This window comes from Gracilinanus agilis, chromosome 5 (assembly GCF_016433145.1).
Source record: "Gracilinanus agilis isolate LMUSP501 chromosome 5, AgileGrace, whole genome shotgun sequence".
Classification (NCBI taxonomy): Eukaryota; Metazoa; Chordata; class Mammalia; order Didelphimorphia; family Didelphidae; genus Gracilinanus; species Gracilinanus agilis.
The window spans coordinates 250,878,049-250,893,717 of NC_058134.1; the positions used below are offsets into that span (position 1 = coordinate 250,878,049).

Genomic DNA, 15,669 nt, shown 5'->3' on the forward strand with positions numbered 1-15,669 from the left:
CAAATGAGGTCACAAAGAGTCAGAAGACACTAAATGACTCCACCACAACAGAGCACTAGCAGCAAAGTACCTTTATCTCCACATAGATCTACTCTATTGCCACACTTTGGTCTAGTTGACTCCAGAGCATTCCAGTGGTGATGATATGCAGTGTCTTTGGGTCCTACCCATCTAAACAGGCTTCAAATATGAGCTGGCTGATTGAAGCAATAGTCTGAGGAGCAGTACAGCTAAGTGTCAAGGAGCTCATCAACACATTGCTACCACGGTGAGAAATTTGAGGACCACAATCTTTAAAGCTATAAAGGGGCCATGATTGACAGAGGTGGAGAGAAGACCCACAACAATAAATTTAAAGATATGTGAAGTCTCTACAGGATAGTAGCAAGAAAGGAGATCTGTCCAAACTCAAACAACAATAACCAAAGTCTGGTTACATCTCCATGGTGGACAAATACTCATCAAAGAACTAATATGTGTCAGATCTTGTTTTAGATGCTGGCATATAAATACAATAAATGAAACTACTCCCACTCACAAGACATTTATATTGATGAAGACTTTAATAAGATGCTAGCCTGGTGGTGCAGTTGATAGAATGCTGGACCTAGAGCCAGGAAGACCTCAGCTTACATCCCAAGTTAAGCAATCATTTGCTATAGGACCCTGGGTAAGTCACTTAACCTGCTATTTGCTTCAGTTTCCTCATCTATAAATAGAGATAATAATAGTACCTATGACATTCTTGTAAGAATCAAATGAAATAGTTGGAAAATGATTTAAAACCTTGAAGTCCTTTAATAATTTAATTAAAGTGCTTTGATAATTATTGTTTTAAAATAAAGATATTATTATTAAATATTAATTATCCTATCAGGTCACCGACCCCTAAGCATGTCAACTAAACTTTCTGAGTTTTAGATTGCTCATCCATAAAAGAACTTGGTTGGATTCAATGATCTTTTGAACTCAATGAAGGGAATTAAGGTCTATTCCATGCTGGAGCCAGCTCAAAACAGCTCCAGAGAGATTATTAAATCTGCAGTGTGGGCCATTAATACCTTGGAAACCAGCAAATACTACAAACCAAGGCTTGGTTTACGGTTATGTCAGTAGTCAAGACTTAAGAATGTAAAGGATAAAATGCTAATAATGCAGATAAAATTCAAAAATGTGTTCTGCATACATTTTTCCTCAAAGCACAACTCTGCTTCCAGCTCTAAATCTATGATTCTATATCTATAAATTTTTAGAAGTTCACAAGAAAAAAGAGAATACTATAGACTAGAATAGCCCATTCAGACATCATAGAAATGAGATTTGAGCTAGGCTTAGAAAAATAATATTAATAGATAGAATGGAAGAAAGCATTTTAGATATGGGAAAATAACAAAAATGAGAGCATTTAAATTTTAGTAACAACTTGCCAATAATACAACTCATATCAGTATGGATAGGTGAAGATGTTTCAATGTAAAAAAAAATGTATTTTTTTTGGTTTTACTTTTTAAAAATGACAGATAATAATCTATCTAAATTTTAAAGAACATTAACAAAAATATTCTAGACGGTCCTTTAATGTACCATTTCCAATTTTAAGGTCCAGGAAAAGAAGATTTTCATCCAAAGACAATCAGTTTGATTCCTCTTGTCATCAGTTATGAAATTTTATTAAGGGTAACATCTACTTAGTATAGACAGAAACATCCCCAATAATACTAAGGGATGGATTATTTTAAAAGAAACTTTAAAGGGCAGCAGCTAGGTGGCTCAGTAGAATGAGAGCCAGGACTAGAGACAGAAGGTCCTGGATTCAGATTTGACCTGGTATTTGAGCTGATGCTTGATTCTAAGATAAGAGATAAGAATTTAAAGGAAAAAAAAGCCAATGGAGTAGCATGAAGTAAAAATTAATGTAGTCTTTTAAACTATTTATCTTCATCTTGATGAGGGTGGGAAAATGTGATTTATACACAGTTTTATTTAAAATTACTTAAAAAAATAAATCTTTACCTTCTGTCTTGGAATCCATACTAAGTATCAGTTCCAAAGCAGAAGAACAATAATTGGGGTTAAGCAACTTGCCCAGGGTCAAACAGTTAGGAAATGTCTAAGGCCAGATCTGAACCCTGGATCTCTAATCCCTACTCCACTGGCTTCTACCATGCATAATACTGGCCAAAATGAAAGTCCTTAATGAGATCCTATTCCTCATGAAAATGATTAGATTCTTCATTTTAATTTTTATAAAGAAAAATACCAATGGCTAACATTTCTATGGAGCTTTTTTAGGTTAATAAAATAGTTTCCTCATAACAACCCTATGAATTAAAGCATACAAATACTCCTACCCCCATTTTCCTGGCCCACGAGATTAATGTTTCCAGAAATACAATATGCTGAACCCAGGTCATCTACCTGTAGGTCTTGGGCTCTTTCCATTATATCACACTGTATCTCACCAAAGATAACTTCTTTCTATTGTCAGGGTTTAGAGCAATGCCTGAGATGAAGCAGACAATTAATCAAAGTTTGTTAACTGATTGAAAAGGATGCCATGTCAATATTTTCCCTACTGTTGCTTAATATTACCTTTCTCTGTGTCACTATAAACCAATATGATAGTAATGGTTAACAACATTGGTAATGGCTTCTGGTAGCCTCCTTTAACTTTTTTCTTGTCTGTAAAATTGGGAAGATAATTGGGATATATATATATATGTATATATATACATATATATACATAAATTGGGAAATACAATATTTCATGGGATCACTGTGGGAATCAAAGGAGATGATCAAATACATGTAATATATAAATACATACATATACACATATAATATGCATATACCTGTGTGTGCATATACATAGGCACACAAGCATTCCACAATACACAAATATATGTATACATGCATATATTTACATATGTGTGTGCATGTATGTGTTGCATTACATGTATAAGCATGTGAATAGAAATACCCGTATCTTTACATATGTGGGTTATGTGTATATACACAGAGAGCAGAGTAGATCTTAAAAGCACTATATAAATGTTCGTAAATAACAGTAATGACAGTATTAGTAGCAGAAGCAGTAGTGATAAGAGTAAAAGGAGCATATTGTTAAAGAAATGCAGGCTTTGCATAGATTTGATCATTCTTTTCTCTTTATTTTTCCAACAACATTTTAGGATCTTTACCAGTTATGAAACAAGAAGAGGTAACTGATGAATCCCCAAAGCAGGAGACAAAAAAATTAATTATTAATTTGAATACATTCTTCCCCTTAGTTTTCCATTTTAAAATAAAAGTCTTGAGCCTCCAATCTTTTCTTTGTCTTTATTTCTTGAATGGAAGATGTATGAGTTACTACAGCAGGTGGGCTTGGGTAGATTTAAAAGCTATGTAATATAATCAACTGCCTAATATCATATTTCCAGGAAAGCAAGAGACATCTAGACCTGAGTATGATCTTTCTGTAACCCTTATATTGGCATTAAAGTGTATAAAATCCCTCAGGAACCATTATATCTTCTGACCCTGGATTTTAATTGAAACTTTAAACAAAATATATTACCTATTTAAAGCAGTGGAGCTGGACCCTGGCCTTTGTAGTACAGGCTATAATGCCAAGCAAATTAACATCTGTAACTGTAGTATGTAATTTAAAATTTATATCACAGATGAATGGCACAAAAGAAAATCCGGCCAATTCAATTCCACACTAAAGAATGAGCTTCAAGGGTGGCAACTCCCAGAAGTTTTTATTGTTGTTTTTTCCCCCCCAAAGAAAACTAAGTCAATATTCTTCTTGATAGAGAGCCAAAAATACATATGGTTTCCTTAACTTGGTGGCTGAACACCTGGCAAAATAAATTAGTGTTAAAGCCCAAGAATGGACGATTCCGCCTTTTCATGCTAGTGAACTCTAAATGATTGACATTGACCTTTTGGTCTTGTCTTTCCAGCTAAAGACAGAATGCAAAACTAAATAGGTAGAGTTTGATCTTAGAGGCCCCAGATGCTTTTCCTCCAGATACCCATCCATTACAAGCTAAACAAGTCAGATGGGCATCCTGGCATGTCGGGGACCTTGGCTCATCAGCTTGCCACCAGACAGTGCCAACAGAAAAGGACCATAATTCAAAACAGAGCAAACATGTGGTAGAAGAGCTTAATATGGTAGATGCATAAATCTCCTACCCTTAGAGAAGTGAGATTCAAATAAAACTGTGATCTATCAAGGGAGCCTATTGTTATGGGTCTATTGTGGTTGGGGTCAGAGGGATGATGGAAAACTGTTTAAATGTATTTAGTCAATGTAATTGTAGCTACTCATACAAGATACATTTAAATAAGACATCAGCTCATAATTTTTCTCTATGTATTTGGACAACAATAATGAGTAAGATAAAACTGGACTTCTCCTGGGAAGCAGGTGGGCAAGAAGACATCAACGACAAGATATATGTGAAACTGTGTAGATTTTTAAATGATCGTGAGATAGTGGTCCCCGAGTGAGGCAGTCTTAAATTTTTATTTTGTTTTATAATTTTGTGGTACATAATAGAGATGTTTGTGCTTACTAGAGAGATTTGTGGTTTTGTGAACAATTTTCCCGATTCTTTCAGAAATACGGAAATGCACATGTTTTTAATGTTTGCCAAGTTCAGATTAAAGAAAATTTAAATAAAGTAAATAAGTAAGAGGAACAAAATAGGAAGGAATGTATAGGATGACTGATGAATCAATGGTACTCTGATACCAAAGGCATTCTACTGACCTCTATGGACATCTTTATTGAGGTAATACATGGCTGATGTTTTCAAAAGGAGGTCTAGTGTCTGTTTAGCCACAATAGATGTATTTGAAAAAGGATGGGAACCCCTTTGCCTAAAAGGTGTCATCTTTCATTATATTTTACTTCGGAGCCTACCCCAATTTTCTGAATGGGCTGGTGTTTCTTGCACCTACCATAGAGTCACCAAAAAATAAAATAAAATAAAAAATAATGAGAAATTGGGTGACTGGCAAAACTAAGTTGCATGTGCAACCTTGAGTAGTTAAGAGATAAAGGGCAAAGGATCATGTTTCTATCTCATGAGATCCAGAATTGGACTAACAAGTAAACAGAAATATTAGAAAAGGAGGTGGGTTTTTTTTTTAATTAAGTGGATAAATCTCATGGTGATTTCTCTGAGAGTCAGGTCTTCTTATCTCTATCATATCTCTCCTTAGCACCTGGTCTGAAAGGTTTGTCTAAATAATGTTGACTAATAGTCTAGAACAGACAGATTATGGACCAGGAAAATTCTATCCATTCTCTCTTTCCTCTACTTCTAGACTTCATAAAACACAATCTCATTTTGTGTTTATAAAATGTAACCAGGAGAGAGAAAAATGGTCCAAATCACCTAAATAATTAAACTCAACAATTAGCTTTTAGCAAGCTTTTTTAATTTAAATACCAAACAGGCTTAAAATGATCACTGGGATTAGCATAAAGCTCGCTCAACTAAAAATAACTGGAAGGTACAATCCAATTTTGATTACTCTATTCCCATAGGAATACTCAACAGTAGGCTTAAGTAAAGGGGAAAGTAGGGGAAGAAGATACACAAAGAAAAAAGGATCTCTGGAGCATGAGTGGAAATATATATCACATATTTAAAATATCTGTGGCAAGCCACTATTTTATGGAGGTTTTATTGAATATAGTTAAGCCAATCATTTGTCATTTTTTATATCATGTTGTTCTGAATGTTAAAAACAAAAAAAAAGAGGTTTGTAAAGCTCCTTAAGAAATGAGACAGCTTTTGAAGTTCCTCCTGTCTCAGGAAATTTCAGAATATTGACCAAATACAGTCAAGGAAGAAATGGATATTCTGATGGAGACTGTAGAATGATATAACAATTTTGACTAGAGCTATGAGAGAAATATGTTAGGTCAAGACGAGTGGAGATGACTCTGACTTGAACTGAACGTAATAATTTAGAATCTATTTGAAAGTTTTAATTTAAAGAAACTAACGGTAGTTTGGTTCACAGAGTTAGAACTTGTAGCCTTATAGCCCACTGAGTTCAACACTCTCGTTTTATAAAAAAAGGAAACTGAGGTTAAAAAAAAGTAGGAAGTGAGTTGCCAAAGGTCACATGACAAATAAATACCTATGGCAAGATTTAAATCCTAACCTGATTTTCTTATATCTTAGTTTCCTTAATATACTCTAAGGGACAGAGACATGAGTTTCCTTGATGTTTCACTCCAAAGATAGTTTATTTCTCAACTCTGAGAATTTTCACTGGTTGTCATCCGGGTCTAGAATGCTCTCCCTTTTCTTCCCTGCATTTGTGTTCCCCTGGCTTCCTTCAGGTTTCAGCTAAAATCCCATCTTTTGCAGGAAACCTTTCCTCCTTAATGCTAGTGCTTTCCCTGAGATTATCATACAATATGATGATTTTAATGTTTACGGTTATATATGCATCTGTATATCCATAATTTGTTAGTGTATAATTTTTTCATCCCTCCACCCCAAGTGTTGTCTCACTCATTAGACTGTGGGCTCTTTGACACAGGGACTATATTTTGGCCTTTGTTAGCACTTAGCACTGTATCTGGCACACATAGTAGGCACTTAAAAATATTTCCTTTTTGTCTGATTTATATTCCAATTTTATTTTATTAGCATAATATCTTCATGAGAAAAGTCTATTTCTTGAACCAAAAATATGTCTATTTTTTAAAATGAGTTTTTTCATGATCATAGCTGTATAGCCTAGATCAAACTGCTTACCATCTCTGGGATGGTGTAGAGAAGGGAGGAGAAGGAAACAGTTTGGATCATATCCTTTCAGAAAATATAGGTTGAAAATTGTTATTACATGTAATTGGGAAAAAATATTTTCACAAAAAAAAAGAAAAAATGTGAAAAGGTAAGAGAAAGGCTATTAAGTAACGATTTTCTCTGGCAGTTCCAATTTTCAGAATTATATAATTTTACTAATAGGTACAGAGAATATAAGACACTGACATGTTTACTCCTTATTCTGTTCCATTTTTTTTTAATTTGGAAATAGCACGTAGCCTTTGAAAACTTTATTCTGGAGGCAGCTAGGTGGCTTAGTGGATTGAGAACCCAAGCCTAAAGACATTAAAATCTGGGCTCAAAATACTTCCTAGCTGTGTGACCCTGCACAAGTCAATTAACTCCCAATGCCTAGCCTTTACTGCTCTTCTGCTGTAGAATTAATACACAGTATTGATTCTTAGAAGGAAGGTAAGATTTTTTTTAAAGACTATTCCAAGAAGATATCTCACACAGGCATGTTAATATCTCACAAGATTTCTTGAGAGATATTGCTAAAAAGATAACTTTGTGCCACAATCCTGTTTATTATTGGCCCAATAAAATATAATAAAGAGATATATGTTTTTCAAGGACATTCACTAATGATATAGAAGAGTGATGGGCAAACTATGGCCCGTGGGCCAAATGGGGGTGGGTGGGACCCTGAAATTTTCTATCTGGCTGCACGACATTATTGACATTATTCCTAATCTGACGAATACAATGAGTAGGATACAATACAATGAAACTTCAAAAGAGTTGCCTTAGAAACAGACTGACTGATGAGCATTTCGTTTCCTTTGGCCCCCTCTTTAAAAAATTTGCCCATCACTGGTATAGAAGATATCCTATGGAAAGTCCAAATATAAGAATCATTCCCTTTAAAAATGTTTATTCTCAAGATTCATTCAAATGACATTATGTTTATTTCCTTGAACCATGAAATAATATAATGGCCCCTCAAAGATGCCTGTGGTCTTTCCAAAAATCTACCTTGCAACCCACACAGGAAATACCAACACAGCATATATGTCCCAGTTATGACACGCAGTTGGATACTCAGCCCAGTGAAGAAAACCATAAGTGCATCAGGTCAAGTCAAATTTACAAAATAATGATTAAGCATTTACCACACAAATCTTTTTTAAATCTTTAGATGGATAATTAGCCAAGCCAAAATGGATATTAATAAACTGACAAACATTTATTAATTTCCTACAATGTACGGGGTTAAGTACTAGAAACACAAATATGGTAAAAGACATTCTTTGCACTAACGGACCTTACAGTCTAATAAAGAGAACTGTATCATACCTGGGGAAATGATACCCTGATCTTCATGCTCTTATAATAGGCCCAGGTATACAGTAGAAACATGCAATGCCAATATTCTTCAATATGGTTGAGAAAGAAGTAACGTCATATCGGAAAATTTAAAAATTGCAGATCACTCAAAAACAACAAAAAAGGTAGCCTTTTAGCAGAGATTATTTATGTTGTCTACAAACTATCAAGAAAACTTAATCAAGGATATGTATGGCTGAGACAATGAATGGCTCCATCATATAGAGTAAGAAAGGAATAATGAATATGAGTTCTATCTTAGTATTGCCCAAATATTTAATCAAACCCAAGAAAAAGGTATAGTAAGTTTGAATTCATTTTCTCTGAAGGATTTGTTGATGGGTATAGGCAATAATCAATCGCACAGGACCAAAGTCTATGAATAATTTATGATCTATTCCAATAGGAGTACTCATTTTTATGATATCATGAGGAAAACAAAACGACTGTAAACTTAACAAGAACAGGGGATGAATATGACTAACTGTCATAGCTGGGTTTGTCTATCAAAGTCATGCTTTAAAAAACTATTAATAAATGACAATAGATGCAAAAGGCTATTTGAATATATAGTTTTAAAATCAGTATTTGCTCTGGATATTTCATATTTATTTCACTTCTTAATTACTGCAATAATAGTGATAAGTGACATTAATGTAATGTCAAGGTTTATAAAGTGCTTCCCGTATATTATCTCCTTTTAATCTCAAAGCAGTCATGTGAAATGATTGGTATTTTTATCCTCATTTTATAGAGAAGAAGATGATATATTTAGAGTTGGGGGAGATCTAAGAGGTCATCTAATCCATCCCCTTCATTTGACACATGATAGAAAAAATTCAAAGACTGCATGACCGACCCAGGGTAACACTCCCAGGTCTCTCTGAAGCATGATTCAAGATTGAGTTCCTTCTGCTTCTAAGCCCAGAGTTCTATCTATCTCTACCATATTAAGAAATAGCTTCCCTTCTAAGGATGTACCTAGAGTATTCTGGCTCTGATTTATGTTATATCTGGACATCTCAACCTCACAAATCCTAACGTGGCCATGATGCTTAGGCAAAACAAGGACTTACGATAGCATTCTTATCTAGGATTACAAAAGCTTACATAAAAATGTCCCCCAAATCCTGCAAATACAAAAATGTAATACCTTAAAGATGGCCATTTCCTTGAAAAGAAATTGAAATTCTTTGAATGTTATAGAGAAGTACACAAAGTAGGAAGCCACCCTCAAAATTCTAAACTACCATTTGTAAATATATACCTAACCAAGGAAATGGTAGGCGATTTTATTCAGTGGGCAGATTAAATAAAGCATCTTTTAGAAGAAACATAATACAATGGATAGAGAAATGGATTTGGGCTCAGGAAACCTGGATTCATTCCTGGCTCTGAAATTTACTTCCCTGGTGAGGGCAACTCTCTTAGCCAATCTGACCTTTCTAGGATTCTTTAGGTTTCAGTCCATTCTAAGATCCTTTGCCTTTGTACAGGGATGTTCCCCGTACTTCTCCTCATCTCCCCCTCTTGGAATCCCTAATGTCTCCTCCAAAGTTAAGCTTATAACCATTTTTAGGAAGTCATTCTTGATCCCCACCTAATAAAGCTTCTCTCCTCCTGCCCCTTAAATGATTCTGTACATAGCATATATAAATTTATGGTTTCTGTAATAGAAAGGAAGCTCTATGAAGTAAAGGGCTGTTTCATTTTAGTCTTTATATCCCCAAATCCTAGCACAATGTCTTTTGTAAATAACAGATGTTTAATGAACTTTCATTGAATTTCTCTAAGCCTCAGTTTTTCATCCATAAAATGGGGACATTATTACTTCTACTAGCTGCCTAATAAGGTTCTCATCAGGAAGACTCTGTAAACAATAAAACACTAACTAAGTCTGCCTCCTAGCGTTCAACATAGTGAGAAAGGAGGGTAGGGAATGGTTATGATATTTAATTGTTATAAAGAACTCTCTGATGAAGAGTCTTTTGGACAATGCAGCTCCTTCTCTGCAAATTATCGTCTTATAACGAATTGCTTTGAGCACTAAGCAGTTAAGTAATTGGCACAAGTCCACATAAGTGGTATGTGCCAGAGGTGAGATTTGACTTATAGGTCTTATTGACCTTGAGACCAGGAGGACCTATAGTAGATAGACCTATCCGCCATTACTTTGTATCTATCAAGAATACAATTTTATATTGACTTTAAAAGCTTCATACTAAAGGATTTGGATTTCTTTTTAACATTTGAAATCTTGCTTATTTTATGCAATTACTGTTTTTTCTAATCTAGTTTACCTTTGAAGTCATTTCTTTTTCCCCAAAAAGTTCCCCCAAATTCTTCCTTCTTCAGCAAGCAATCAAAGGGAAATGCACATGGAGAAGAGAGGGAGGTTATATAGTCAAATACGTACTTCATAATCTATTACTGGTCTCTACAGGGTGCTAATAAAATGTAAATGTGTGAATGAGAAAACAAGTTTGTGGTTGTTGATAATCCTGATAGAATAATCACTGCCTGCTGACAGTCTAATGAAACTGATGAATTGATAACACAATTCATCTCCTTGGCCATTTATCTTGTCAAATGGTAGGCTAATAAAATATACTAAAAGTAAAAGCCAACACTCTGGAGAGTTCACTCATTTGACTAGATGAGAAATTGCTATATGGGAAAATGACTGCCAGTAAGCAGCTTTTACTGCAAACATGGCCATATGACAATCCCTCATACAATCTTAAATGTATGGCATTTGCCAAGAGAATAGATGTAATTAAGATTATTTTTAGAAGAATGCTTTAGAGTCTCTCCCAAAGATGTAAAAACATCATCTGATGAGTATGAGTGAAACAACCATTCCTAAAGAATAAGAAGTCTAAACAAAAATCTCTGGGAGTACTTATTCTTTTTTGGAGATGAATTTAATACCCAGAAAACCAAAATTGGGAATCCAACCTCAATATGGAGCTGCAGTCTAAATCAATGAATTCAATTTGTCTAAATCAGTTCTTAACCTTGGAACCAGAAGTTCTTAAAGTTTCTGTATATAGAATTCAGTGGGGTCTGTGAATTTGGATGGGAAAAAAATTATATTTTTTTTTCGCTAACTTTTAGTCACAATTTAATATTTCCTGAAATCATGAATGCAGGCAACAATAACTTTCATCTCAATATGACTTTTAAAAATAAAATTTAATTTTAATCTGCTTGTCATTTAAATGAATTGGTTTATTTAATGTATTAATAGAGAAGTACATATTATAAATCATAAAATGTTCAAACATTTTGATATCTGGTTCAATATATGTGGTTTGATTTGTAAACTAATATATCTCATTTCACTTTGTGTATTATTCTGAGACAGTATCCATAAGCTTTACCAGGTTGCCAAAGAAGTCTGACACAAACAAAAAAAGTTGTCAATTTAAATTAACTTTGCAGATTTTTACTATCGTTAACAATAACAAGCATTGATACCAGTGTCCAAGATGTGATAGGAATTCTATTCTTAGAGCTCTGAGTATCAAGCTAAAAAAATGATAATCCTTCCCAGCATCCCTGCAATGATGAACATTTGACATTGCTTTCCTTTGACGGTTGAAGAAATATGGAAAGGAAAGGATAAAGGAATTTTGGAAAAATCAGATCAACATTAACAACTACTTCTAATTATGACCATTCTCAAAGGAAATTCCCTCGGTTTCCAGTTCTTTGCCACAACAAAAAGAGATGCTATCGATATTTTGTACAGGTAGGTTATTTTCCTCTAGTTTTAGTCTTTTTGGAGTACAGATCTAGTAGTGATATTGCTCAATCAAAGGACATTGTCATCAAACTTCTTGAAGAAGTCTATATAATATTCTTATCTGTGCTCATTTGGCTATCTATATAGCTATATGCTGTAGCATATGAAGGAAGAATTTTTAAAATTTTAATTTTTATGTAACTGATCAGAATGGCTAGACATATTTCAAAGAAAGGAATAAAAACACTGTATGACATGAAATGTAATTAAGAAAGCAAATTAAAGGGGAGGAAGGTGATTGATTAGTGATGATCACTCATCTTTCTGTAAATTCTTAACTTTTTATTCAAACTAGGAGGAAGGCAGAGGGAAAACAAAAACAGGCTTGTCTTCATTAAGCATTGAACATTTTAGGAAAATCATTCTATACCATAACAGGTACTTCTCTATGCCATTGTCAACGAAGTCGAGAATCTCAGAGCAGTGTACAAAATGTTGGATTTGGAGTGGGGAAAACCTGAGATCAAATCCTATCTCACACAATTACTTGTAATATGACTTTGGGTAAGTCATTTAATTTCTTTGCACCTCACCTTCCTTATTTGTATAATCAATTGGTTGGTCTTTAGGGTTTTTAAGGTCCCTTCAAGCTCTAAATTTATATACCTATGATTTAAGCCCAATCAAATAGAAATGTCTCTTTCTTGGGTAAATTCATGACATGAAAAAGCAAAAACAGAAAAAACAAACAGATATAGAAAAAAATCATACCTTCCTCCCACCCAATATTTCATATAACATATTTCTCATTAGTCAATTTTACCTTTAACTTTTAGGGGGCGGAAATCCCACAATAATGTGAGAAGTCAACATCTCTTTTTGAGTCTTTCAAATCTAGAAACATAAATTCCCCACAGGGAAGTCACCAACTCACGATCTATGATAAATAGATATAGGGCGAATACCTTTAGTTTCTTGCAAGAAACCTAAGACCAGAGGGATTATAACTAAATTTGTCTTTTTGAGACTGGGGCTCCCTATCTTACACAGGCTAGAACTGGAGCCTGTTCCCAAATCCCATCAGTATGAGAGTTTTTATCTGCTTTGTTATTCCAGTCTGTGTCAGTCAGTTCTGGACTCTTTAGGCAGCCCAGGGGCCCTTTACTCACAGGAACTCGCTCTATTGGTGCCAGACATAGCATGAACATCTGACTATCCTTCACCTTATGTGGCAGCTCAGAACTCCTACACTCAAGCAATCTTCCATCTTAGTCTCTTCAGCGACAGAGATATCAGGGATGTACCATTACACTGGGCAGGAGTTCTTAACCCTTTTTTTGGACTGTAGTCTCCTTTGCCATTCTGGGGAAACAGATGCTTCCTTGGACACACATCACAAAATAAAATACATAGGATTGCAAAGGAGAACCCCCGGCTTATAAAGGCATAGCCCGAGTACTAGCCATTTGTATTATGCATTTTCTGGATAATGGCAGAATTGGATTCATTTGAGCAAGCCACACTTAGGTAATCAGCATTAGAAGAGATAGTGTCAAGGTATCAGATCATATTTTTTCTTTTTCTTTTTTTCTTTCTGAAAAATTACTTAAAAATTTTTTTCTGGATTATTCATGTATTATCGTACAAAACTTACTTCCATATTACTCATTTTTGTAAGTGAAAAATCTTATAAAACCCAAACCCCAAATAACACATGATAAATCATATATTTTCATCAGATCACATTTTTGAGGAGAAAAAAATTCTAAAAATTCCCTTCGATTCGCAATCCAATTCATGACAATTCCACTCTTCAACTCATTTCTTGCATTTTTTTTGAAAAGGTGCTCAGCTATTAGACTTCTGCAGGGGAGGCCTACTGGTGACTAAGCTTGGTCTGTGGAAATTAATGAGGTCATTTATTTCAACGCCAGGTAATACAAACCGATGATTAAATTCATCATAAGGTCCCCGAATGTCAATAAGACGACGAATATCGGACTTACCCATCATGTTATACAAGCTCTGTGGAGCAAATTGCCTGGGCATTTTCTGAATGGCTTCCTTATATACAGTGAGTGCTTCCTAATGTGGGAGACAGAGAACGAATATGTTGTCAACAGAAGTGCTGAATACAAGGAAACCATTTTCAATAAAAAAAAGATGTAAACCAAGCTCTGACTCAAAGTAACAACCTTCTTTCTGGAACAGCAATAACAATGCCGCTGCTTTTTTCAAAAGCACCTTTGAGGGAACAGAAATTGAGCTCTACTTTGACGCTAGTATACATCAACCTCATTAGTGAAAGTACCCCGTCCAAAGAGTGAAGGAAGCAATATAAATGTTTAGTATCCCCAGAACTCTATTGTCAGTAGTTTCTTGTTATTGCCCCCCCCAGTCTATAGGAGTTATAAAACCAGAAGAAGACTGAAATACTTCAAGTTTGGAACTCATAGAGCAGTTATTCAAAGGCTGGAGTTTCTTTCCACCTCTCTGATGACTCTGAAATGATCATTATCTTAGTCGATCAGGCTATTCTTATTTCCTTAGTGAAAAAAATCAAGGCCACATGGCTCATTTTTCCTCTTTTCCATGTAAAATTATGATCATGCAAATTTCGAGTTCAATGGTCTCATGGGGGCCAACGGGTTAAATTGCTTCATTTTATAGAAGAGGGAACTAAAGATGAAAAAGTATAATGACTTGTCCAGGGACATACAAAGGGTAAGGAGCAGAAGCCCTCTGCTTCCAAATCTGTGGCTCTTTTGACTATAGCACATGGGTAGATGTTGTAAGGGAAAAAAATTGTTTTTCTTTTAAAAAAAAAAGATTTTATTTTTCTCCAATTACATGTAAAAACAATTCATTTTCTTTTTAAATTCTGAGTTTCAAAGTTTCTTCCTCCCTTCCCTCCCTGAGACAGTAAGCAAGCTGATACAGATTTTATGTCTATAATCATGTAAAACATTTAGGAGGACTATTTCTAAGAATTACAAAGGAACAGGAACCACACCTCTGATTCCATGGGGATGGAGAACTCCTAACAACTAGAGTTTTAAGGCTTCTTCTTAATAGACATTTTTAAATAAAGACTATAAACAAAAGCTAGACAATGATATATATAAAAGTTAGCATTTATATAACTTTTAATGTTTGCAAAGCATTTAATATATTTCCTCATTTGATCCCTATCCCAAAACCATGTGCTATGATTGTCCCCATTTTACAAATGAAGAACTTGAGTCTGAAAGAGTCAAAGTGAATCAACCAGGACTGGAAAGGTAATAAATAACGGAGATAGGAATTACACTCAGATCTTTCAAACTTCAAGCCCAAGGTGACCCATAGCAGGCTTTGGTTTGGACTGAATTGGCCTCTGAGGTTCGTATCAACTTAGCATTTCTGAAATTAAATCTCAGCTGGTCATGGATTCATTGGCTGAGTCAATCTGGAGCTAGAAAGGATCTTAGAGGCATCTAAACAAACGGACTAACTTTACAGATGAGGAAACTGAGACTTGGAGAGGTTAATGACTGCCCAAGGTCACACATAAAATAAGTAAATAACCTGAGGCTTGAAGACAGTCCTTTCCATTACAAGTTCACTACTCTTCCCACTACACCATAATACTTCTCATAAATGTCCTTGAAGTCTGATATTTTATTACAAATGTGGAAAATAAGCATATATATGTATATATATATATATATATATATATATATATATATA

The 15,669-nt window shown here is 34.6% G+C and overlaps 1 protein-coding gene across 1 annotated transcript in view; it reads right to left on the bottom strand.

The window, feature by feature from the left end:
* TMTC2 (transmembrane O-mannosyltransferase targeting cadherins 2) overlaps positions 1-15,669 on the bottom strand; it is a 539,622-nt gene that overhangs the window by 184,875 nt on the left and 339,078 nt on the right. The window contains exon 7 of the mRNA XM_044679175.1: positions 13,947-14,025. Within this exon, the coding sequence (XP_044535110.1) occupies positions 13,947-14,025 (79 nt within the window). The remainder of the gene's footprint in view (positions 1-13,946; positions 14,026-15,669) is intronic.